The sequence below is a fragment of the Elephas maximus genome, chromosome 21 (assembly GCF_024166365.1).
Source record: "Elephas maximus indicus isolate mEleMax1 chromosome 21, mEleMax1 primary haplotype, whole genome shotgun sequence".
NCBI classification, from domain to species: Eukaryota; Metazoa; Chordata; class Mammalia; order Proboscidea; family Elephantidae; genus Elephas; species Elephas maximus.
The window spans coordinates 23238698-23265778 of NC_064839.1; the positions used below are offsets into that span (position 1 = coordinate 23238698).

At 46.3% G+C, this 27081-nt stretch overlaps 1 protein-coding gene across 2 annotated transcripts in view; it reads left to right on the forward strand.

The window, feature by feature from the left end:
- The first annotated feature begins 1900 nt into the window (after window positions 1–1900).
- GNAO1 (G protein subunit alpha o1) overlaps window positions 1901–27081 on the forward strand; it is a 182730-nt gene continuing 157549 nt past the window's right edge. For both annotated transcript variants that reach the window (XM_049863833.1, XM_049863832.1), the window contains exons 1-2: window positions 1901–2768; window positions 2989–3031. In XM_049863833.1, coding sequence (XP_049719790.1) covers window positions 2651–2768; window positions 2989–3031 — 161 coding nt within the window. In that variant the 5' untranslated portion in view covers window positions 1901–2650. The remainder of the gene's footprint in view (window positions 2769–2988; window positions 3032–27081) is intronic.

The following is a 27081-nucleotide window of genomic DNA, read 5'->3' on the forward strand; positions in this document are numbered from 1 at the left end:
GTTCTTCAGATGCATCTTTGTAGGGATAACAGTACCTGGTGAGGCTGCTTCTATTTTCCTCTGCATGTGATAGATCTGCGTAATTGTCCTACCAACGTTTAAAGGAAATAAGTTCTATTGAATGTTGGGTATGTGAACTTTCTCTATTGCATCTGGAAACCTGATTTTTAGTAATATCATGATTTTAAGCAAACCGGATTTATCCACCAGCCCCCCAACACACATCCAAGAGGGAAATGAGGGGAAGATGAGGGAAGCAGTTATTTACTTCCTAAGACAATTCTTTACAGGGTTTCTTTGTCAGTTTCTCAGAATACATAAAATGTGATTCAAATTTAAATACTTTAGATTATATTACAGACAACTTTGGACAACAACAGCTATTTGTAGAATGGGGCAAACCCATCCCGGGAATTACAAAATATGAAATTTCAGGGGAAAAATATTTTCTTCTGGGTGGGCCTTAACTGCCTTCTTTCCCTGTTGCAAATGTATTTTTTGCTGGTTAACATTTCCAAAACTGGAGTTTTTTGGGGTTTTTTTTCCTATTGTTGAGTTTGCTTTCAGAGCCACAGAAATGCCCAACTGTTAGAAAAAACAGTTCCCACTGGCCACTCGTTCTTATTCCCACACAATCTTTCCTCTCGGACCCTTTCTCTAGAAGGGCCCCTGGGGCTGTCTGGTGGAACTAATTGTAAAACCATTTTGTGCAGTAAGAATTAACTGCTTCAAAGTCTCAGAGACCACCCAGAACAGGCCCAATCTTTGGCAAATTTGTACTTGTTTCCTTAATATTTGATTCATTGAGTTAACTGACCCAGGTTTCTGGGTCTTTATTTAAGATGGGAAAAAATGGCTCGAAAGATAAAAGAAGAAAATCTCTTCTTCTTTCACCAAAAATATTTAAAATGCATTTTGTGTTTGTGGCCGGGGCAGGACGAGAGATTTCGTGCACAGACCTCAACCAAGCTAAGTCATTCGAAATGTGCAAAAGCGTTTCAACTATGTTCAGGGAGCAAGCAGTTGCAAGCAGCTCACGCTTGCATTAGAATCTGTCCCTCTCCAAAGCTTCCCGAGTGTGGGAACTCTCCTGCCCTGGTGACGGCGGGAAACCCTGAGGCAAGGTCAGCGATGGCAAGGCGGGGAGGAGCCCCTGGAGAGCAGGCCCTGGCTTTTTTTCATCCTGCCGTGTGCTTCTCACAGCCTTGCCTCTCACATATTAGGTGCTCAATAAATGCTTGTGTAACGCAGAAAACGAAAAACCCAAATTTGCCCAGTGGCCTGGGCCGTTGACGCGAATCATCCGGAACGCAGGTTGATTCAGACCCACTACCTCCACCCGTTTACGGAGGTAACTGGCTGCTACGGCCTCAGCAGCCCAAGAGTAACCAAGAAGGCGAGCGGCTGGAGACAAGATGGAGAGGGAGCCGGAGAGAAAAAGAGGCCGCGCGGGGCGCTAGCTGGGGAGAGGCGGGTTAGGGGGGGCCCACCTGACCGCCGTGCCGGCGACCCAGCCCCGCGCTCCCATTGACAAGGAGGTCCGCGCAGTCCGCGCGCGGGGCGGGGGCGGGGCTCCCCGGAGCGCGCTCTCGGCCTCAGGCCCCGCCCCTGCCCGGCCGCGCACGCGCCCGCCCCGGGGGAGCCGCAGACCCGAAGGTGCTGGGGGAGGGGAGGCCGCGTCGCGCGCGCGCCGCCACGAACTGACGCGGGCCCGGTGCGCGCGCCTCCCCCCGCCGCCCTCCGTCGCAAGCCTTCCCAGTCCCGAGGGCCCAGCGCGAGGCCCTGCTGACGTCAGCGGGCGGCTCGCGGTGCTGGGTGCGCAGAGCCGCTGGCGCACTCGCGCGCTGCGCTCGCAGCCACCCCCCGTCGCTGCCTGGGCTCTGGCGCGCGCGCCCGCTCTCCCTTCATTTTTTCCCCTCCCTCCCTGCCTCTCTCTCTCTCTCTCTCCTTCCCCCGCGAGCTCCCGGCTGCCCGCGACTCCCTCGCGCTCTCCGTCTCTCTCTGGTAGGCTCCACCGAGCAATGAGAGCTCTGGGAGGCAGCGCCGCCGCCCCCTAGAGACCTGCCCCCGGCCCGGCCCCGTGCCCAGCCCTGCCCAGCGCGCGGGGGTCGGCGACGGCGCTGCGGACGCACCGACGGCGGAGGGCCGGCGATGCACATGCACTAGCGGCACCCCCTAACTCACTCCCTCCACACCCCGCGCCGCCGCCGCCGCCGCCTCCTCCTCCTCCGGCAGCAGCGGCAGAAGGACCCACCCTGCCCCCCACCACACCCTCCGCCGGCTCCGGCTGCGGCTCCAGCCTCGACTATTATTCTATTTATTTTGGGTGGTGCACAAGCCTCAGTGCCTGCAGCCCGCGCCTCCCTGGCCCGCGGCCGCCTCCTCCCTCGGCTCCGGAACCCCAGACCCCGACCACCCGCGTCTCAACACCTCCAGACCCCTGCCAGCTGCCTCGAGTCTCCGTTGCTGAAATTTGTTAGCGGCGGTCTTTTGGGGGAGTTCTGGTCTCCCGACATTTTTGTTTTCAGCCAAGGGGAGGATTTTTTTCCCCCTTTGAGCCAGGCTCTGCTCTCCGGGGGGGTGGGGGGCTCGTCGAGTCGGGGAGCCGTGCCAGCCGAGTCGTGCGGGCTGTGGCAGGGAAGGGGCCACCATGGGATGTACTCTGAGTGCAGAAGAGAGAGCCGCCCTCGAGCGGAGCAAGGCGATTGAGAAAAACCTCAAAGAGGATGGCATCAGCGCCGCCAAAGACGTGAAATTACTCCTGCTGGGTAAGGGCTACGTCTGCCACCCCCATTCCCCGACCCCGGCCACTCCGCACTTCCCTCAGCCACCTCCCCCACCCCACCCGCTCCCGGGGAGACCTGGTCCCCAAATGGGCACCACCATGTGCCCAGGGTCGCCGACCCCCAGCATGCCTTATCTCTACTCCCCCTGTTTCCTTAAGCTGACACTCACCAGTTTTCCCCCCTCCTGTCTGTGTCCCAACAGGGGCTGGAGAATCAGGAAAAAGCACGATTGTGAAGCAAATGAAGTAAGTCACTGTGGCATTGGGATTTGTACTTTTATTAAGAATAATTTTTAAAATCATTTTCATTACCTTGCTCATTCCACATTGCTCTCCAGGCCTGGTTTTTAATTCATGTATACACACACACACACCTCGATTTGGCTCCCCTCCCCGACACCCTACGTTGGTTCTGGGGTCCTCCACTCCAACTCCAGGGTGGGTGGGTTTTTTGTTTGTTTTTGTTTTTTTGAGGGGGGGAAGCGCCTGTAGTTATATGAATGACAGTGTCCGCCATATTGATCAGAACATCACACTATTGGCATGATTATGATATTACTCCTGCTCGTGGGGTGTTTCGTGTGTCTCTCTGCTCCATTTCAGTCTCTATCTCTGTTTCATTCTGTCTCTATTCCCCTTCCTCCTCCCCCCATCCCCCTCTCGTCCACAATCCCACTTTCCCCTGCTCTTCTCCTGGGGCACTGATTTTGAACTTGGCTAAAACATGGAGGGGACCCAGCCCTAGACTGGGGTGCAGGATCAAGTGTCTGCTGTTCTTGGATTTGGTGCTGAATTGGAGGCTGTACTTTCTGCCTCTTCCTCTCCACCGCCAAGGTTGAGGGTGGGGAAGGGGGCAGAGGACGAGAATTAGGGGAGGGGTCGTGTGTTGGGGGAAGGGAGTGAGTTTCCAAGCGGATGTGACTGGCACAGCTGTATCCAAGGCAGAGGTGGAAAGGGGACGCTGGTGTGAGGCTTAATGCCCGCCTCCTTGCTGCCCCCGGTCCCTCTCCGCCCCCACCCTCCCAGCGTTTGCTCTCCTGACGCCGGCAGTTTTCGATCACTCTGTGGCCTTTATCATTGTGTTTATTTACACTCTGCATAGGCCGTGTTCCGTGTAACCTACCCACAATGCGGATTTCAGGCCCCACTTGCCGCCGCCCCCTTTTGCCTTAGATATCAGTTTCCCCTCCTAATTAACTGGAGGTGGATTTGAGTGATGGTTGAAAATTAAAACAAAATGGGATATTGCTTCTCTTCTACACTTTCTCAATAAGGAGCCTCGCCCCTCCTTCCCACTCTCAGGCTGGCTTCTTGCCCACTCCACTTGGCAGTTCCTGGTGAGCTCTTGGGCAGCTCTGCTTGGGGAGGGGGTGGCTGGTGGGGAAGGGGTGCAAGCCCTCGGGGCCTCCTGGCCTGGCAGTTTCCCTTGGCCTGTCAGTTCAGGACGAAGGAGTTCGTTAAGACCGTTTAGCGAGGATTCCACGTCTCTTTGCTGTGACACCTTCGTGCACACACGACTCCTAATTAGGGGTTGCTGTGCAGTAAACAAAAATGATTATATTTCAACTTGACAGAATAGCAGAAGTAATTGCATCCCGCAGGAAAACAATGGAAAATAAAAACCCCTTTCGTGGGAAGGTGGGTGGGAAACGAAGCATGCTTGCGATTTAAGAAGAACCAAGATGCAAAAAATCTTGCATGTGTAACAGGCATGACAAGCGGGTTCTAGGCGGCGCCATGATGGTAGGTAGTAGCGACTCGGAGACAATCTCCCCCATCTGCTTGACATGTTCTTATTTTTGCTCGAGAGCTCCCTCGGGCTTTCTTCGCAGAGGCCCCCTCGGCTCGCCGCACCCCACGGGCAATTTGGCCTGGGGCTTCTCTAAAGCTTGTGCAACCCAAATGGATGAGGAGGCGGGGCCTGGGGAATTGCTCTTTGCAACAAGGTGCATGTTGCATCTGCCTGGAGCCCTTGCAGGTCGGTAAATGCAAGCAGCGCCATTCCCATCTCCCGAGGGGAACGCGTCAAAACTTCAGAGGTCTGTAAATCTGCAGTGGCAGCCTCAGACAGAGCCCGATAGAAGCCGAGCCACCGGCGCTGGGTGAGGTTTCAGGCGTTGCGAGTGGTGGACAGCGCCCAGCCGAGGCCGGAAAAGTCGATGGAGCTCGGCTCGACTGCGCTCGGCTCGGCTCGGCGCGGGGCTCGGAGGGACTCGGCAGTGTTCGGAGCCGAGTCGGGGCCCTGACGGAGAGAGCCGAGTCGCTTCGGAGGGGGCCGAAAGCATTCGGAAACGCTCCGCGGCAGGGAGGGGAAGGGCGGGGGGCATGCCAGAGTCCGCAAATTAACTTTGCATCCGCCAAAGCGACACGTTACCAGCTTTCCCTGAACATGCTCCGTAAATTAGGTTGATTTAATAAGAAGTTTAAAAATATATACTGAGTCCCCCGAAGGATAATGTTACCTACCTCGGCTTTTCATTCAAAGAGAGCTGAGCTCTCCCAGGAGATAGGTGTGCCATTTTAAAATGAAAACCCCTAATTATGTACTGGGGCAAGAAATCTTAAATTAAGGTTGTATGTAAACTTTCCCGGGAAAGTCCTACGTGTCTCGTATTGATACATATTTGGGTACACTAAGGAGGGAAAAATGAAGCCTTTGAGGTTTGAGATGATTAAGTCAGAAATCAAGGCATTTCTTCTCTTGCCCTGCGATTCTGCCTTCCCTCACTCCCACAGAAACATGCGCTGACAACTTTTTGGAGAAAAACTGAGATTTTGGAAGTGAAACATTGAATACTTTTTTAACTCATTACACTTGCTGTCTTTAAGGATATGGGTTTGCTCAAAAAGTCAATCAAAAAGGTTTCTAGACCAGGTACATTTTGCTGCAGGAGACCAGAGTAAGGACTCTGGGCCCGGTCCTCCCAAACCATTCACGAACGGCAGCTTTTCCCGTGAGGCCTCCAGCTTGGCTTGAAGTAAGTCAGATCAGGGCCTTGAGCCAAGCTGGATGAAGGACTTGTTTTATTAACCACAAAATGTGGGATTGGTGTCACTGTATCCTAGTGACAAATTTTTTGAGTCCTCCCTTGCAGAGATGGTTTTTGCGAGATCACTGCTTGACTGAGAGTCACTGAGTCAGGAGGAAAGTATGGAGGGTGGGGCCCACCTAGGCCGCACTTACAGAAAGCAATTCCTGACTTCCCAGTGCTCTACAATTAGTGACCAGCCTATCAGGCCATAAGTGTGAGGTTATTAGGTTGCTGTTTTATTTCACTTGGGCAGATGAAATTGGACAATTAGAGAGTCCTCCTTGGGTTACACCCTGTGAGAACCAGATGATTTCCTATTGGAGGCTGGGATTTTAATAGCCCAGCATGTTGGATTGAGAGGAAGAATATCGATATTCAGACATCCCTGGGCCCTTTTTATTCAGCATTTCCAAAACAGCAAGGAGCCGTTCCATTCGGCCTGTGTTCTCATCCATGTTGTGTGCTGGTAGGAAGAAGGAATGGGGTTCCGTATATGCCCATAGTAACTGCAGTTACATGATGAAGGAATGGCTGTCAGATGCTGCTTAGAACCGTTAACACCCACATCAGCCTAAGAACATTGCAGAGAGACTGACCTTTAAAATTCTTCTAATTGTTGCGTGTTGTAAGGGGAAACTTGCATCCATTTAAGATGCTGCATATTAGTTTGTCATTTTTAAAGTCTGTTTCTCAGTACTTTATTAAAAATTTCATTTGACCATAGCTTTCTTGACTTGTTTTCCTTTGTGTATGTGATTGGTAGAGCTGTGTCAGATGATCCAAAAATGTCTCGGTCCTGAGAAATAATGATAAAAGAGACAGCACAAATATAATTTTAAACATACCATAAATAGTGGTTTTTTTTGTTTGTTTGTTTTCTTTTTTGGCATTTTAAATAATTTAGATCGATAGGGGGCCGTGACCCCACCTGGGATGCAGCCTCATGGTCTTTGCAGTCAATCGGTGGGGCTGTTTTAGTTATGCAGACTACTCAAGTCTTTAAAAGGAAATGTTAATTTTATTAATTACCAAAACCTTTACAAAGAAACCTCTTAAAGCATTATATTTTATGAAGTATAGAATCAGCAGAATGCCACGTTATTGTTCTGAACAAATAGTGACACTGCTTCGACAGTCTACCTGATGAAAATGTAAGCTGTGGAGTTGCTGTGGGCACCGCAGTTTGCCTTTATTCAAGGTGTTGAGCTTTCTGTGATGTCACATTCAGGCTGTGTCTGGAGCATTAAGCAGATTTTTAGGAAGACAGTGAGTTTGAAGGTAGCAGAGAGGTATGGCCTGCTAGCTGGTAGGCTTTACATAAATGGACACTACCTATTTCTCTGAAGCAGTTAACAGGCCACTGGTCCTTCCACGCCTTCTCCCTTATCCAAATCACTAATTTGTTGGATGGTTCCCTTTCTATCAGTGTCAAACAAGTATGCGAAGGTGATGTAAGACAATGTGATACGAATTTGAACAAATGGAACACTTTGTATGTGCATTCGTTCCCAAGGTACCTACCTGCTAAGCCCCATTTTAAAGCAAATGTAATGATTTTCCTGATGAAGATGTCATTGCTCATACAAATATCCCAGCCCTTAGAATGGGATATGATTCCCAGGGCAGACCCCACCCTGTCAGGAAAGGTAGTCTTAAGAGGTAACTTGCTCTGACGAAGCTGGTGGTTTCCTCTTCCCGGCTCACCCTGACCTTGTATTAGGGTATCTGCAGTTTGGTTTGGGTTCAGGTAAAGCATGCATTCATTCAGCACTGTTCAGTGCTTACTAAGTGGCAGGCACTACCAAAGGGAAGCAAAAGGCAACTGGCAGCTGTTACTCCGGGAAAGTGCAGTCATCTAAAAGGGCGTTTCCCACACATGCCCAAAGGGTCCCATGTCCAGGCAGCAGTCCACTGAGAGCTAACCTCCTAGATTTGTAGACTTATTATTTCTGCAATCATCTTGTTGGCTGCTTTGCCTCCCTCCTTGCCTCCTGTCTCCATGTTTATGCAAATGGATGCAATTTGCTCCCTCTGGAGACAGTGTGAGCTCCAACAGAATGTCAGATCAAGTAGTAGATGAGTTCTCCTTTGCTGATGGATGGTGCCCTCTCCCTCCTTACTGCTCACTGAGCTGTAAATACCAGCAGACCTTCTGCCAGGAGAGTAGCACCATCCACCTGATCTCCTCTGGAATCATCTGTGGAATTCTTGAGCCTCAGTTACCTGTTGGATTCTGAAATGGAACCTGTCTACTTGTTGAAAGTGTTGTTTCCAGTTTGATTAAGTGGATGAAGCTCCATGAAGAACTGGCATGGCTCAGAAGGAACCCAGAAGAATTGGCTGTTCTAAATGTGTCTGGATTAGATTTACCATGCCCAGAGTTGGAGTCCTGTCTTGTTTTTTTCTAGCACTTGGATCGCCCCAGATTATATTGTGCTTCTTAGCATGCCTCATCTGCTAAAGATAGGACAAGATCAGTCATGTTTTTCAGGTGGTCACAGTACACTATCTCTCTCTCTTTTTTAATAATATTTCATTGTGTTTTTGGTGAAAGCTTACACAGCAAATTAGGTTCCCATTTAACAATTTCTGTGTATATTGTTCAGTGGCATTGGTTACATATTTCACAATGTGTCAATATTGCATTATTTCCATTCTGGTTGTTCCATTTCCATTAATCTAGTTTCCTTGCACCCCCTTACCGTCTCATCTTTGCTTTTGGGTAAATGTTGACCGTTTGATCTCACATAGTTGATTTTACCCTATCTCTCTTAACACTGGAGATTTAATATGAAAATAATAAAAAAAACTCATGGCCGTCAAGTTGATTCTGACTCATAGCAACCCTATAGGACAGAATAGAACTGCCCCATAGGGTTTCCAAGGATTGGCTGGTGGATTCGAACTGCTGACCTTTTGGTTAGCAGCTGAACTCTTAGCCACTGCACTACCGGGGCCTCATGAGTAGACAAGGGTCCTACTCTTCTGACATGTGCTCAGCCCATCTGAATGCAGAGACTTGGTTCCCTGTCTCCCAAGGTCTTTTTGTTCTCTCATTTCTTATGAAGCCAGACCATTATCCCCAGAGCACATCTGAAAGACAACAGACAAGCTGGGAGGGGGTGATTTCAAACTGAAAAAAACATTTTAGAAAGCGTTACTCCCAAAATTGACTCTCACAAAGAACAACTTCTGATTTTGAAAAAAGAAAATGAATGTGTACATACTCATACTACATGGATCTAAAAACAGTCAGCAGGTGCTATGAGAAGGGCACTTCACCTCACCTTCTCATCGATCGTATCATTGGAAAGCTTGGAAGTGCTCAGATGAACTCCATTCTAAGAATTTGTTCAAATTTGTATCACATTGTCTTATATCGCCTTCTCATACTTGTTTGATACTGATAGAAAGGGAACCACCCAACAAATTAGTGATTAGGATGAGGGAGAAGGCGTGGAAGGACCAGTGGCCTGTTAACTGCTTCAGAAAAATAGGTAGTGTTTTAGACAAGAGTTTAACATACTTCTCTAAAATTAAGAGAGCATGGACTCTGTAGTCAGGCTGCCTGGGTTCAAATCTTGGTCCTACCTCTAACTAACAGAGCCCTGGTGGTGCAGTGGTTAAGAGCTTGCCCACTAACCAACAGGTCAGCAGTTCGAATCCATCAGCTGCTCCTTGGAAACCCTGTAGGGCACTTCTACTCTGTCTGGTAGGGTTGCTATGAGTCGGAATCGACTTGATGGCAGTGGGTTATCACTAACTAAATGTGTGGCCTTAAACAAGTTACTTTTCGTGCCTCAGTTTCCTTGCCTGTAAAATGGGGCTGGTAATAAAAATATCTACCTTGTCATGAGCATTAAATGAGTTAATATATGAAATTCGCTTGTAACTGTATCTGGCACAAGGAAAGCGTTATCCAAATGTTAGTTCTAGTTTTTATTCCTTTGATTGACTAGTAGGTGTTCGCTTCCCATATGGAGCTCACTTTTCAAGTATGTAGAACTCAGCTGCACCGGGAGTCAGAAAGGGGGGCGCTATGGTTCATGCTCATCACTTCTTTCCCTCACCTGCTCTGCAGCACCAGTTATATAACAACTTATGTTATCATAACTGATGTGACATTTTTGATGGTGCAGCTGCTTCAGCCCAAGAGGCTTCAGTGATATTACGTGGAGTACAAAAGAGCACTGGACCAGGAGTCAAGACAAATGGCTCCTCTCTCTCTCGGGGGATCTCTCTTAGGGGCATCTCCCTTAGGGACTCAGTTTGCTGAACTAGTTGGGCCAGGGATACCCAAGTTCTGTCTTGTTCTAAATGGTCTATGCAATTGGGAATTCTATTTGTTTTCAGGGACTTGATGTCACTGATGCCACCTATTATGGTCCCATCCCTTGGGGAGTGGGGGAACCCATGAAAGTTTTTTTAAGGCAAAGATAATCCCAGAATAGCAGCTTCAACCACAAACTTTTTCAGCCAGGAAGTCATAGTTCTGAGAGGCATTTTGAGAAAATCACATCTAAACCAGACTTTTTATGCAGCCATAGTCTCAAACCAAAGAGGACAATCTGAAATTGTTCCTTGGAATGTTTTGGGTAGGAGACCCAGGGACATGTTAGAGGAGAAGTGGTTTGTCAGTGGCTTCCCGGATGCTCAGAAATGGAGATGAGGTGGCCCTGGCTTCCACCAGTGATGGCTGCACATGAAGGAACTTGCATTGGTTAAGGTGCTAGGATCCAGGGAGTTGGGAGGTTTGCAGACTAGTAAAAGGGAGGATTGGGAGAGCTGTGTTTTAATTTTGATTCATTTTCTCCTTTGTTTGAGGGCAGGTAATGTAGCCTCTCTGGGCCTCAGTTTGTTCACCTCTTAATTGGGACATAGGTTTTCACCATAGAATTGCTAAGGCCTCGTTCAGATTTCCAGTTCTAATGCGAAGAGAAACCTAGAAATGCAGTGGGGAATAGTGGGAGTATTTACCGCCTACAGCTTTTATCTGCTGAGCCATCTTTAGTTCTAATTTTCTTTACAGAAAAGAGGAAAAACATTGTGCTTTTCATAGCACCAGAAAATTAAAGTAAAATAAAATCCTGCAAGAGTAATAGTCAATACCCTGAATTTATCCCCCTATTCACTTGATTTCCCAGTCACCTCTAGAAGCAAAGATAATAGAGAAAAGAAGAAAGGGGTATAAGATAAGACTCCTTGGCGAAGGATTTACTCTGAATTCTCTGCCTATGTCCTAACCAAGAGATAGGTTTTCTATGGAAAATTGTTACTTGAGTGGACAGCATCCCCCTGCTTTAAAATTAATTAATTAATTCAGCGTTTGTATGTCTGTCTCCTTTGTTAGTCCCCACCAGAGCTCCCCAAAGCAAGGATGGTGACTTATTTTTACTCCTAATACAGTACTCAGGCCAATGCCTGGCACAAAGAAGGTACTAGATAAATGTTAGCTGAAGGAAAGAGAAAAAGAAATGCGGTGCATAAGGAATGCAAACGCATTTCCACATAACCAGAATAATAATACTGAAAGCCTTTGGCAACCATGGGCTGTACTCAGCATTTTCAATCTATTATCTTCTTCATTTGCTTTTTCATATCACCCTATGAGGAAGTACAGTCATCAACTCCATCTTACTGATGAGGAAGTTAGGCTCAGAGAAGTTAGGTGGATTATTCAAGGTCACACAGCTTATTAATTGACAGAGCTATATTCAGACCATGATTTGTCTGATTCCAAAACCTATGCCCTTTGCATTGTAACCAAAAACAGTTCTTACTAGACCACTACCAGTGTGGGCAATGGAGAGTTGGCAGTCTGGGCCCAGTGCCCATCAGCAAATGTGATGACACCATTCTTGGTTGAGGTCGGGGCTGAGAGAATGGCCAGTGCCCGACAGGCACTGGGATCCTTCTGGAGGTGGAGATGGTGCCCATCATCATATATCACCTTGATTTGGACACCAGAGTATTCTGCAGCCACCATCTAGACATTTCCTAAAACATTTTCCATTCCTGCCTCAGAAGTGTGGGCCATTTGCAGGTGACAGGAGAGAAGCTGCCACCGAAGGTTCTGGCTTTGGTAGAGGTAGGTGGCTTAGAGAAGACTGGGGAAAGACAGAAGAGTAGGTGATCCACGCATCCATCCGTCTATTGTCCATAAGCATGTAGTGAGTGCCTACTGAGTGCTAAGCATATACATGGCACCGTGGAGGGAGAGTTGAAGGTCTCGGTCTCTGCCTCTGAGGAACTCATACTCTACTTTTTCTACTTGAAAAAGTCTCTTATATTTCAGGGCAGAGAGTGCCACAATGCCTGTATGTACAGGATGCTGTGATAGAACAGAAGAGGGCACCTGCTGTAGGCAGAAGGCCCAGGGAGGTTTACTAAGAGAAAATGGCATCTGGGATGAGTCTTGAGAACAGGTTGTAGTTAGCCAGGTGGAAAAAGGGAATGCCAGGCAGAGGGACCAGCATGCGCAAAGGCACTGCATGGAACATGCTAGGGATGTAACTGGGTTTGACTAGACCAAGTCATGTAAGAGGAATGCCAAGAAATGAAGGATGAAAGATAAGAGGGAGGCCAGATCTTCAAAGGCCTTGTCTGTTGTGCTAAGGACTTTGGATTTTATTCTTAAGATAATGAAATGCCACCAGAACGTTTTAAGGAGATGGGTGGCAGGATCAGTTTACACTTTAGAAAGATCACCTACAAGAACTGGAGGGAGTTGGGTCTAGAGATTGGGAGACCAGATGGAAAATTACTTCTCTGTGACCCTGGTGGGAAATGATTAAGAACAAAATTAAAGCCATGGTCTTAGGGGTAGAAAAGAGGGACAGATGCAAGAGATGCTTAGGTAGTGGAATGATTAAACTTATCTGATGATCAACTACAAGAGCATGGAGGAGGAGCTAAATTTTAGAGTATGTAGCCAAGAATAAGTCTAGGATCCCTGGTTGGACCACTGGTGGGGGAATGCAGGAGGAGGAGGGAAGACTTGGGAAGATGAAGACTTAATTTGGTCACATCGAGTTTGAGATTCCTGTGGATCATTCAAGTGGAGACCCCTGGAAAGCAGTTGGATAGGGGGTAGGGAGGCACGTGGGGGAAGAATAAATTTGGAATTCTGTGGTGCTTGTGAGCAGTGAGAGCTATGGCTGTAGGTAAGAAGCCTCACCAAGCTGAGTGAGAAGGGCAGAGAAGGTGGAGGATACATCCTCTACTATGTACACACACTTCAGCTCCAGGAAAGGGGAATAATTTAGGAAAAGGAGTTTGTGAGGGAAACTGAAGAGGACTGATTTGGGAGATGAAAAAGAAAAACCAAGGCAGAGCGGAATCATGAAAGTCAAGGAAGGAAAAGAATTTCAAAAAGAAGAACAAGTGGTGAGTTGAGGCAGGTATCACAGGGGTTAAATAAGATGAGGACTGGCAGGTGTCCGTTGGGCCTGGCCACTTATTGATGACCTAGTCGAGCAATTTCAGAGGAGCGGCGGGAGAAAAGCCAGGTTTCAGCGAGAGTTAAGTAAGTGGGACTGAAGAAGTTGAGGCTGTGAATAGAGATCCCTCCAAAAGAAACCCAGGCTGTGGAAGCAAAAGGGAACTGAGAGGGAGGAAGAGGTATGGGGTCTCCAGGAAGGATTTTATTTGCACTGTTCATTTGGCTACCATGGAGGGACTTGGGTCCATTGAGAAGCTGTAAAGATAGGGCCCAGATGGAGGGAGAAGTTGAAGGTACAGGAAACAAGAAGTGGTTGAAGGAGCAGAGCCCTTGAGAGGATACAGTGTGTGGATGGATGGCTTGATATTGAGATGAATGCACATCTCTTCTGATGCTGATAAACCCAAAAACCAAACCCTTTGCCATCAAGTTGATTCCAACTCATATTAGAGCTGCCCCATAGGATTTCCAAGGAGTGGCTGGTGGAGTTGAACTGCCAACCTATTGGTTAGCTGCTGAGCTCTTAACCACTGATGGGAGGGCAGTAAGAATGGGGAGCATGTAGAGAAATTTGGGGGTGGAATGGTGAGGACAGGAAGTTGAGGGAGCTTCTTCCTTAGCATTCTTTTTCTCTTTGAAGTGAGAGTAATTAAAGTCAGCTGTGCTCATTCAGGACCCCCCCCCCCCCGGTGGTGCAGTGGTTAAGAGCTGTGGCTGCTAACCAAAAGGTTGGCAGTTTGAATCCACCGGGAACTCCTTGGAAACTCTATGGGGCAGTTCTACTCTGTCCTATAGGGTCGCTATGAGTCGGAATTGACTCGACGACAGTGGGTTTTTGGGTTGGGTCCTCATTTACCGGTACACTAAAGGTTGGCAACCTTTATCCAATTCAAACCATTTATTCACTTACCTAAAACTTACTTAGCACCTATTATGTGGTATGTGCTGTTCTAGATGCTTGAAGTTTCAGTGGTGAACATGCCAGGTCCCAGGAGAATAAGGTAGTAACTTTATAAATAAATCACGGGACACAGCAATTGCAGACTGTGAAAAAATTTCTGGAGGCACACCTTTGGGTGTAGCCTTACACCAATCGCTGAGGGGTCCGATTCCTGCTCTCAAAAAGTTGAATCAGTTGGAGGAGACAAGTCAGAGCCCTGAGGGCATGAAAGAGGCAACAGATGGAATTGTATTTGGAGGAGGGGGTGCTCAGGATTCAGCTGGGAGGGAGCTAGGTAGAGCAATGAGGGTTCAGTGGACACTCATTGTTTTAATCTACCCAGCCTCACTCATTCCAGGCACTTCCAGGGAAGTGCCTGTCACTGCCCTCTGCCCCTGGAAGGTAGAAGTGGGGTTGTGACCCAGGCTTTCCCATTCACAATACCCCATTCTCCTGGCCACAGTGATTGGTCCAGAGATGGGCATGTGACTCAAGCTGGGCCAATCAGAGTCCTTCTCCGAAATTTTATAGTCACCATGAGAAAGAAGTTGCTCCTTACTGGGCTAAAATGATAAAAGCCTGGAGCTATATGTGGCCGTGTTTCCTCATCCCCATTCCCCTCTGCAAGGAGAAAGCTTGTGTATCATGGGAAAGACTGAGGCTTTGAAAGATTGGGTGTGGGGGTGGGGGTGGTGAGTGAGGAAGGGAATGAGAAGAAGAGAAATCCAGAAAGACATCTGACAATATTATTGAAGTCTCTGAAACCAACTCTGTGGACCTAATAATCATGTGAGCCAATAAATTCCTTCTTTCACATAAAACTAATTTGATCTGGAATCCTGTCCCTTACAATCAAAATCATCCTGACAAAAAGGGTCAGGCCTTCCACCGAGAAACAGTATGAGCTAAAGCTCACACACACACGCGCGCACACACACACACACACGCGCGCACACACACACACACAAACCCATTGCCGTTGAGTCTATTCCAACTCACAGTGACTCTATAAGACAGAGTAGAACTGCCTCATAGGTTTCCAAGGAGCGACTGGCGGATTTGAACTGCCGACCTTTTGGTTAGCAGCCAAGCCGTTAACTGTTACGCCACTAGGGCTCCAAAGCACAAAAGTCGGGGGTAGTGGGTAATCTCCTGTGACTGAGGAATTGGGAGTTCATGGGAATATGAGAAGTGATTGGAAAGGAAGGTGGGCTTGGTTGTGGGGTCTCCGCATCATTTGCTAAGGGATATATACTTTAATTTGAATATAGTAGGATGCCAAGTCAGGAGAACTTGAAGAAGGGAGACGAGAGAGGAGGCTTAGGAGCAGAGAGAGAGTTTTGTAGTCTAAACTAGAGAAGGAAAGTCTAAATGAGGAGTTGGATGGGGGAGAGATTTTGGAAGCATAAAACATGAAATTTAGTTGAATGTGGGGAGAAGGGAGTAAAGAGAAATTTTTGAACCTGGTGATAGAGTTATGCCCTCAAGTTAGGAAGAGAGGTAGTAAAGGAAAGATGGCAAGTTAAAGAGCAGGCCTGAATTTCAGGTCCCTGCAGGATAATTTTCTAGAAATGTTCATTGGCTTGCTTGGGAAGTAGTTCTGGTTTTCAAAGAGAGGTCAGGGCTGGAAGGAGAACTGGGCTCAATTGCACTATGTGGTGGGGCCAAGAGAGTGGAGGAGATGCCCTTGAGGTGAGTATGCAGATGGAGGGGATTCTTGGTCCTGAGGAGGAGGAGGGCCCTGAGAAGAAGCCCATCATTGTGGAGATGAGCGGCAGAACCTGCCTTCATGGAGCCATGGGTAGCTCCACCTGAGCAGTAAGGCTGGAGGACAGAGAAGGAGGAGGAGAACGTGTACAACCCTGTGGAGCCCACCCACATGTGGAAGCTCTGGGTGACCAGTGAGGGTTCTGTTCCATGGCATTCCTAAGTTAGATAAGGACTGAGAAAGGGCCATCATATTTGATGACTGAGGCTAATAGTGGCCTTTGAAAAAGCAGTTTCAATGAAGGGAAAAAGAAGCCAAACTTAAGAAAATTTTATAGTAGAAATCAGTCTGGACTAGGAGTCAAGAAAACCAGGTTCTTATCCCTACTCTGTGCCTGTTAGGCTTGGTGGCCTCAGGCAAGTTCCTTGACTTCTCGAGGACTTAGAGCCCTGGTGGTGCAGTGGTTAAGCCTTCGAACTCCCAGCCACTCCACGGGAGAAACGTGACAGTCCGCTTTGGTAAAGATTTACAGCCTTGGAAACTCTTTGGGGCAGTTCTACTCTACCCTACAGAGTCCCCATGGGTCAGAACCAACTCAACAGCAATGGGTTTTTTTGTTTTTTTAATCCCATCTCTGTCCCTACTTAGCTTGGTGGCCCAAGGCAAGTTCCTTCACTTCTTTAGGACTTAGTATTTTCACATGTAAAATTAGGAAACTGGACTGAATGATCTCTAAGTTTCTGCTCAGTCTTAAGGTCATAATTTAAATCTTGCTGTCCAACAAAACAGATGTTCTTGTGGCAAAGGAATCCCCTGCCTTCTCCCTTGGCTACCCCCAACTAAGATAATAAATTATAACAAAATTAAGCTTTGAGAACTCTAGTGCTAATTGAGACAGAAAACTGGGACATCAGCTGAGGGAATTGTGGACACCAGTATGTGTTGCATCCACGCATACTCTCTACTGAAAGAGTGTGAAGCCCTGCAAGGTAGGAATTTGTCTCATAATACTGTCGAGGTTTCCAGGGGTGGGATCACGTGCCGCTCTTCCACAGGGAGGGATGCTGAAGATTGTTGCAGAGGACAAAAACAAAACAGCCCCTGGGGTCCCCCTCTCTCTGAATCTGTGTGAACAGAAGGAAGGCCTATAAGACTGAGCTGCCTGTGTGGGTGAGTTCCAGCCAGGGTGAGTGAAGAAGAGCTTGAGGGACCCATGACTCAAAAGAGGGACAAGCTCAAGGGCACCAATGGGCAAGGATAGGAGAAACACCTGCTCTATGTCTGACAGTGAGGGACTTTGGGGAAGGGATGGTAGAGTGGCAGTGGGGAGAGACTTGTTGTGTGTTGTGGCCATCATTCCTTTTTCCCACATGCTGCATAAGTCCTGTTTCTTCTGTGAATCTTTTCCTTAAAGTTCCAACCACGTGGACTTTGCCACTCTCTAACTTCTTTGGTACGTATTTGTTCATATTACAGATACCAATGGACGACCAACCATGTGCTGGACGCTTTCTAGTTTCTAGGACTAAAAGCCTGAATAAGACAGGCCCTCAAAGATCTTAGAGTTTTAAAGAAGGGAGATAGACTAAGTAAATGAATAAGCACAGTTATTTCACAAAGTGATAAGTATTCTAATGGAAGAAACAGGGATTAAATAATGGCACGTTGTTGGGGGAGGTGAGGGATAAGAAAGCTGTTCAGGGAAGATCTGAGAAAGAGGGAATAGCAGATGCAAAGGCTCTGAGGCCAAAATGAGTAAAAAGAAGGGCAGAGAGCTAGATCATAAGGAAAAGTTATGAGAAATGGAATCAGAGAGGCAAGTAGGAGTGAGTGTGCAGGGCCTGGTGGCCATGGAGAGATGTTTGGGTTTCATTCTGAATTGCCATGAGGAGGACATCGGAGGGTTGAAGCACTTGACCTGACTTTGTACTGAAGCAATCCTTCTGCATTCTGGAAGAGGCAAAACTATAGGAACGGAAATTACATCGCATCAGTGGTTGCCAGGGACGGGGGAGGGGAGAGCTTGACTACAAAGGGGCACAGAGGAGCTTTTTTGGTTGATAGAAATATTCTATATCTTGACTGTGGTGGTGGTTACACGACTGTATATGTTGTCAAAACTCATCAAACTATATACCTAAAAAAAGATGAATTTTACTGCAAGTAAATTATATTTCTATATACCTGGCTTATAAGCTATACGTTTTTTTAATTAAAAAAAATTGCAGTAAGCCTTAGCCAAATCCATCTGGCTGCCGTATGGAGGATGATGACAGAAGCAAGCACGGAAGTGAGAGACCATGGCAGAGTCCAGGTAGTACGTCCACTTACTCCTTTTCTTACAACGTAGCCTGTGTTACATGCTGTTCCTGGTGGCTTCCTTAGTTTATTGTTGTATGCTCCTCATCTTCCTGTTAACACAGCTTTCCTTCACAACCAGTTTGTAAGCTCAATGTAGGTAGGAACCATCTGCTTCTTTTGTGTGGGCCCATGGTAGATGCTTATTATATATTATTTTCCATACACTTGGATGGCGCTTTAAAGTTTATAAGCTGCGTCTACCCCCATTGTCTCCTCTGAGCCTTACACCAGCCTGTCAGGCTGCACAGACGTTATTAAGTCCCCATTATAGAGATGGACAGGTGGAAAGAAGCCAGGGCAGCACTATCAGAGAAGCATGAGCTTTGGAGATCTCGGCTTTGCCATTTGTTGGCCAGCGGTGTGATCTGGGGAAAATTATTCAATCTCCCTGAACTTCTGTTTCCTGGTCATTAGAAAGAGAAAAAAATAAACACGTTGCAGGCACATCATGAGAAGTAAATGAGGCAACACAGCTAAAAGCACTTAGCATTTAGTTGAAATTCACTACATGGTAGCTGTTGCCATTTTTACTATCAGAGAAAAAATTTAGGTGATTTATTTAAGGTGATGTGGCCAGGACAGAGCCCAGCTTTTCTGATTCCACGAGTGGCTCTCCTTCCATCCTCCCACTTAGTATATTCTTAGTGGTTATCAGTTGACTGGTACAGGGCTAACTACTTTTTTTTTTTTTTAAACCAACTCAGATCCATTAATACAGCCATTGATTAACTCAGCAAATATTTATTGAACACCCGCCATGTGCTCAGCACAGTGTAAGCACAGGATATAATGGTGAACCAAAACAGGTTCTGTCTCTGGCCCCAGGGGCAAAGAAGTCCTTATAGTTAGTAGTATTACAACCAGGTAAGAGCTGCTGTGAGATAGTTGGAGGATGGTGAGGGATCATCTACTTTGGCTTGAGGGCCTGGGAAGACTTCTTGGAGGAGGTAACATTTAAACTGTCTTCTAAAAAGAGGTTTTTGTTGTGTCATACATAGATCAATATACATACAAAATGTGTATTAATCTTATATGTTTAACAAATGTTTTTTAAAAAGCAGCCACTTATATAACCATAATTAGGTGAAAAAAAAAACTAGAACATTGCTAATACTAAAGAAACCCCAAAAAACCCCATTGCCTTTGAGTCGATTCCGACTCATAGTGACCCTATAGTAATATGAGCAATAGTCAAGAGTGTCCCTAAATATCCCTTCTTAATCACACACAGCCCCCTCCTTATCCCTCCACCCTGTTACCTCAACTTTCATGGTAAATGTTTCCTTGCTTTTCTGTAGTTTACCGCCTATGTATGTGTGTCTCTCATGATATAGTTCAGTTGTTCAATTTTGATACAATTGGAATAATACCATGTGCGTTGTCTTGCCTCTTTCCTTCAACATTGTAATATTCATCCACGTTGTCATATGTAGCTGTAGTTTGTTTATTTTCATTGCTGTATTCTAGTGTACATTTTATGAATATAAATTTTCTATGGATAGATTATGAATATTCATGATGTGCTGTATATTGTTTACTTCATTGCTGTATAGTATTCATTATTATATACCAGCTATGACTATATTGCAATATATTTATCGATTCTACTATTGATATGCCTTTGGGTATTTTGAGTGTTGGGCAATTATGAACAATATTGCTATGAATACATATATGAATACATATATGAGTACATATATCCTGGGGCACATGCATTTGTGAGGGGTTCTTAGAAGCAGAATTACTGGGAATATTCAGCTATACTAAATAATACTACGTTGTGACTATACCGTTTTACACTCACACTAGTAGAGAACTTCTGTTTTTCCAAATCCTTGCCAATATTTGGTGTTGTCTGACTATTTAATTTTTGTTAAAACAGTAGGTGAGTAATAGTATCTCATTGTGGTTTTACTTTGTGTACTCTAGATTGCTAGTGGCTGTTTACTGGACAGTGTTTCCTCTTTGATGAAGTACCTGTTCTTTTTTTTTTTTTTTAATTAGTTTGTAATTTTCCCATTAATTTGTAGGAGTTCTTTTTATGTCTGGATACTAGTCCTGTTCTGATTTTATTCATTAAAAATATACCTCTAATTTTCTGGATTTTTTTTCCACTTTTTTACTGGTGTGTTGTGATAAAGAGATGTCCTTATTTTTAACTAGTTGTATTTTTCAGTTAATTTCCTTTTTTGTTAGTGTTCTTTGTGTCCTATTTAAGAAATTCTTCATTATCCTAAGGTGACAAAAGCCATCTTTTTTTTTTCTTTTCAAAATTCTTTGAAGCTTTTTCCTTTCATACTTAGGTATTTCATTCACCTGTAATTGATTTTTGTACATTGTGTAAGAGAGGGGTCCAATCTTACTTTATCACTATGATGGAACCTCATTTTTCCCAGTACTACTTATTGAAAAGGCCATTCTTTCAATCACTGTTCTATAAAGCTACCTCTGTTATGGGTCTAGTGTTTACACATGCAAGAATCTGTTTCTTGACTCTCTAGTGCCTTCCATCTGGACTCTGTATCTCTTCTTACGTCAGTACCACACTTCCTTGCTATAGCTTTATAACATGTCTTAATCACCCCATCTTGATTATAATCTTCATGATGTCTTAACTGTTCTCAGCCCTTTGTGTTTGCACATAAATGCTAGAGTCAGCTTATATTACACACGTGAGCACGCAAGCACACATAACAGCCTGTTTCATATTTTGATTAGTATTTCTTTGAATCTACGAATCTATTTGAGTAGAGTTAAGATCTGTAAACCTTGGGTCTTCATAATCTACGAGCATGTTAAGTTTTACCCTTTATTTAAGTTATCAATATATAAATGTATCTCAAATGTTTATAATTTTTCCCATAGAGACCTTAGATTTGGAGGTAGTTAATGTTTACAATGGTCTTGTAATTCCTTCTTTGTTTGGACTGCATTTTGTATCTGTTGTTGGTATACAGAAATACAGTTGGTTTTTGTACATTGATTTTAATACTCATCAACCTTCCTTCGCTTATTAATTCTGAGGCCTACAGAGGGGAGTGACATGTCTAGGTTCCCACAACTAGCCAGTAACAGAGTTAAGACTGTATGTGGTCCTGTTTCTCCTTTACTTCCCAAGGGAGAGTATTCAGGAAGGGCTGGGAGAAGCCAGTTGGGGAAAAGGAAATAATATTTATTGAATACATTATTTAAGATGCTTAATATGCATGATCAGATTAACCCTCACTGGTCACCCAGAGCTCCCACATATGGGTGGGTTCCACAGGGTTGTACACGTTCTCCTCCTCCTCCTCTGTCCTCCAGCCTTACTGCTCAGGTGGAGCTACCCACGGCTCCATGGAAGGTAGGTTCTGCCGCTCATCTCCACAATGATGGGCTTCTTCTCAGGGCCCTCCTCCTCCTCAGGACCAGGAATCCCCTCCATCTGCATACTCACCTCAAGGGCATCTCCTCCACTCTCTTGGCCCCACCACATAGTGCAATTGAGCCCAGTTCTCCTTCCAGCCCTGACCTCTCTTTGAAAACCAGAACTACTTCCCAAGCAAGCCAATGAACATTTCTAGAAAATTATCCTGCAGGGACCTGAAATTCAGGCCTGCTCTTTAACTTGCCATCTTTCCTTTACTACCTCTCTTCCTAACTTGAGGGCATAACTCTATCACCAGGTTCAAAAATTTCTCTTTACTCCCTTCTCCCCACATTCAACTAAATTTCATGTTTTATGCTTCCAAAATCTCTCCCCCATCCAACTCCTCATTTAGACTTTCCTTCTCTAGTTTAGACTACAAAACTCTCTCTCTGCTCCTAAGCCTCCTCTCTCGTCTCCCTTCTTCAAGTTCTCCTGACTTGGCATCCTACTATATTCAAATTAAAGTATATATCCCTTAGCAAATGATGCGGAGACCCCACAACCAAGCCCACCTTCCTTTCCAATCACTTCTCATATTCCCATGAACTCCCAATTCCTCAGTCACAGGAGATTACCCACTACCCCCGACTTTTGTGCTTTGGAGCCCTAGTGGCGTAACAGTTAACGGCTTGGCTGCTAACCAAAAGGTCGGCAGTTCAAATCCGCCAGTCGCTCCTTGGAAACCTATGAGGCAGTTCTACTCTGTCTTATAGAGTCACTGTGAGTTGGAATAGACTCAACGGCAATGGGTTTGTGTGTGTGTGTGTGTGCGCGCGTGTGTGTGTGAGCTTTAGCTCATACTGTTTCTCGGTGGAAGGCCTGACCCTTTTTGTCAGGATGATTTTGATTGTAAGGGACAGGATTCCAGATCAAATTAGTTTTATGTGAAAGAAGGAATTTATTGGCTCACATGATTATTAGGTCCACAGAGTTGGTTTCAGAGACTTCAATAATATTGTCAGATGTCTTTCTGGATTTCTCTTCTTCTCATTCCCTTCCTCACTCACCACCCCCACCCCCACACCCAATCTTTCAAAGCCTCAGTCTTTCCCATGATACACAAGCTTTCTCCTTGCAGAGGGGAATGGGGATGAGGAAACACGGCCACATATAGCTCCAGGCTTTTATCATTTCAGCCCAGTAAGGAGCAACTTCTTTCTCATGGTGACTATAAAATTTTGGAGAAGGACTCTGATTGGCCCAGCTTGAGTCACATGCCCATCTCTGGACCAATCACTGTGGCCAGGAGAATGGGGTATTGTGAATGGGAAAGCCTGGGTCACAACCCCACTTCTACCTTCCAGGGGCAGAGGGCAGTGACAGGCACTTCCCTGGAAGTACCTGGAATGAGTGAGGCTGGGTAGATTAAAACAATGAGTGTCCACTGAACCCTCATTGCTCTACCTAGCTCCCTCCCAGCTGAATCCTGAGCACCCCCTCCTCCAAATACAATTCCATCTGTTGCCTCTTTCATGCCCTCAGGGCTCTGACTTGTCTCCTCCAACTGATTCAACTTTTTGAGAGCAGGAATCGGACCCCTCAGCGATTGGTGTAAGGCTACACCCAAAGGTGTGCCTCCAGAAATTTTTTCACAGTCTGCAATTGCTGTGTCCCGTGATTTATTTATAAAGTTACTACCTTATTCTCCTGGGACCTGGCATGTTCACCACTGAAACTTCAAGCATCTAGAACAGCACATACCACATAATAGGTGCTAAGTAAGTTTTAGGTAAGTGAATAAATGGTTTGAATTGGATAAAGGTTGCCAATCTTTAGTGTACCGGTAAATGAGGACCCAACCCAAAAACCCACTGTCGTCGAGTCAATTCCGACTCATAGTGACCCTATAGGACAGAGTAGAACTGCCTCATAGAGTTTCCAAGGAGTTCCCGGTGGATTCAAACTGCCAACCTTTTGGTTAGCAGCCACAGCTCTTAACCATTGCACCACCGGGGGGGGGGGGGGGGGTCCTGAATGAGCACAGCTGACTTTAATTACTCTCACTTCAAAGAGAAAAAGAATGCTAAGGAAGAAGCTCCCTCAACTTCCTGTCCTCACCATTCCACCCCCGAATTTCTCTACACGCTCCCCCATTCTTACTGCCCTCCCATCAGTGGTTAAGAGCTCGGCTGCTAACCAAAAGGTTGTTGTCGTCCCTGTTTTATAGATGAGAGAGTGCGAATTCAGAGAAGTTAAGGGAAAAACTTGCCCAGGGTCACACCTTTCTTCTACTACTACCCCCTCCCTCTCTTCACTAGAACTGGAGAGTCCTGTTGCTCTGGCATGCATACATCAGTCTGCACACTTCTGTACTCACGTTTAGATACCCCAGAGCTCCCCCGGCCTCCTCTAGCCTGGGCCATGCAGTCTCCCGGGGCCTCAGCCCTGTGTCGATCTGGGGCTGCCTCTCATAAAGCTGTAACAGCATCTTTGGACTCACGCAGGCCTGGCTACTGTCAGCTCTTGGGTTGAGTTCCTACCCAGGGTACTGAGTCAGTCTCCTGTCCCCCACATAGCTCCCTCCCCACAAGGAAATTAGTTGACAGCTTGTTGGGTTCTAGGAACCAAATTAGGAGCTGCCCTGGGTATCCTGTTTCAGTCCTGACTTGAAAATATGGTTGGGATTTTATAACCCTGCTTTGTTAATACAGTGAATCGGTGAGAATTTATGGTTGCAGTCCCTCCCAGCAACCCCCTGCCCCATCTTGCTGACTGTGGGGAGCTGCCTGCATGCAAGCAGGAGGTCGGCCGCAGCTGCTGGCTGTGCAAAGGAGTCATGAAACGCTCGGTTTGTGAGCACAGCCCTGCAATGCTGTCTTCAGTATGACAGCTTCCTACTCTGGGACACACAGTCCTTCCCAGGGAGACTGTAAATTATGCAACCCCAGAGTTAGACAATGAGGAGTAATGGGGAGAAGGAAGGGACACTCTGCAGACTCCAGCTGGGCCCTGAAGCGTGAGTGTGCTACTTGGCGGCGGTGGATGGGAGGGAGGAAGGCCTGTCACAGCATTGCTTGTGAAAATGAGCTTTACTTTCAAAAAGTGTAAATGTTCTTTTCAAACCCTGTTTATCAATTCAGGAAGAGTTTTAGAAGCTAGGAGGGACATTTACAAAAGAAAGTGGTCATATGGTGTTACCAAAAGTAATTGAATGCCATACACGGTATTTAACCTTTGTCCTCTTGGCCCCAATTCTTCATTTTTCATTATTGCTTTGTGCTGAAAATCAGGGGCACCCCTAAGGGCAACCGATGTGCAGACTGTGCCACCACCCCACCCTCAACTGGTCCTGGAATGCAATGAACTCTGCTTTGATATGCTTTATGTAATTTTCCTGTCTTTTCACTTGCTGTCTTCTGTCAGGTCTTGCTGCTTTCAGTGTTCCTGCTGCAAGCGTTACTCCCCTTCTGTCCTTGTCTTGCTCCACTCTGAATCTGCTGTGGCCTGGGAAACTGTACGGCTCAGTTTGTCACAATAGTGCATAAAGCAAGAATAGATAGGATACAAGTGAGAGCCTAAGGGTCTCTTCCTGCAGTGGAGTGTTTGTGCTTTAGTGCCTGAACTTTTCTGTATTCCTAGCTACCCCATGGGATGGAATATGTAAAAGTGAACCCGCAACTGTGAAATGCTATACAAATGGGATGGTGATAAGATTGCTCTTGTGCTGTTTGACTGCTCAGAGTTCATTGTCCTTCCTGATTCCTGGCAGGGTTTCCACTCACAGAAATTGCAGGACAAGTAGCTCCCAGATAAGAGTGATAGACTGTCATTTATTTAAAAAAAAGATAGTGGACTGGTTTTAGCAGCAAGGAGGCTAGTGTGAAGACTTTCTGTAGCAAAAGTGCTCGTCTGGGCTCTTCCTGTGAAAACGCACAGGCACACACGGTGTTAGGCTGCCCGATGGACAAGGATGTCCCAGAAACCCTGCCCAGTGGTAGGCACCATGGACTCTTGCTCACCTGCAGAACTGAAAGTTACTCAGCTAAGCCAGGCTAGACCTGGTTGCTACTTTTTGGTCAATACGTGCCCTAACAAATTCTTCCAGGGAAGAAGAAATGTAAATTTGGCTGTTTTTAGATGTTTATAGCCCTCACACTAAAGTGTTTGAAGCCATTTGGTTAAAATGCTTTGCACTAACATTATTGTTCGTTCATTTTTTTTACTCTGAAGATATTTATTGAGCTCCTACTGCCTGCCAGGCACTGTTTTAGATGTTGGACCTGAGCAAAACATGCAAAACCCTTGCCCTCTTGAAGCATTCTTCCATTCTAATGGGGGAGACAGGCAATGAACAGATAAATAAGTGGTTTGTCAGCTGGTGTTAAGTGCTGTGGAGAAAAATAAAGCAGGGAAGGGAGACAGAGGATGAGGAGGGGGGTGTTACTTCTTTTTAAGTGATCAGGGAAGGCCTCAGTTGAGGAGGTGAAATTAGAGCAAAGACTTGATGAAGGTGAGGGAGCCAGCCACATGTGTATTTGGGGGAAGAGTGTTCTAGGCGGAGGGAATAGAGTCAGGGGTGTGCCTAGTATGTCTGAGGAGCTGTTGGGAGGTTTGTGTAGCTGAAGTCCCAGATGAACTGGAGAAATGGTACCCTCGCAGGGTCAGGGGATGCTTGGAGCGTGGCCTCACCTGAAAGCAGGGGCGAGAAAAGAAAACTCCACACGACCCAGCATAGGTCTCTGTCTTAGAGTACAGACTGCGTTATTCCCCAGCAAGGTCAGCTTCTTTGAGGGGTGGTCCCTAATATGAAGGGGGGCATTCCTAAGTGATGCAAACAATTAAGTGCTCAACTGCTAACTGAAAGGTTAGCAGTTCTACTCCACCCAGAGTCATGTCAGAAGAAAGGCCTGGCAATCCACTTTTGAAAGATCAGCCATAGAAAACCCTGTGGAACACAATTCTACTCTGACATATATGGGGTCACCATGAGTTAGAATCAACTTGACGGCAACTGGTTTAACATGAATGGAAAGAGCTCTTCCATGAGTGAAGTGGGTTGACACTGGCACAGCCTGAAGGATCAGTCATTTCTGGTTGATCCTTAGGAGACAGAGTGTACTGCTGGTCTTCTAGTAGTAGAGGCTCTTGTCACATCCCAGTTGGCTCTGGCTCTGCCGCCCGCTCTCTGTATTGCCATTACCAGACCATGAGTACTGAGGCTTGAACAAGGAAACTGGCCTACCGACCTCTTTCAGGGCTGCTGACCCAGTGGGGCCTCAGCCCTGGATATACTTGGCAAGCAAGTCTGGGGTCTACGTGCAGATCCCTGGAGCCATAGCCACAGGGCATGTTTCCCCAAGAGTACCCTGAAAGCTTAGTGGTATACAAATGAACAAAGTAAACACTTATGTCAATATGTTTATTTTAACGTGTTTTAGGACAAAATGTCCGTAACACATTAAAAC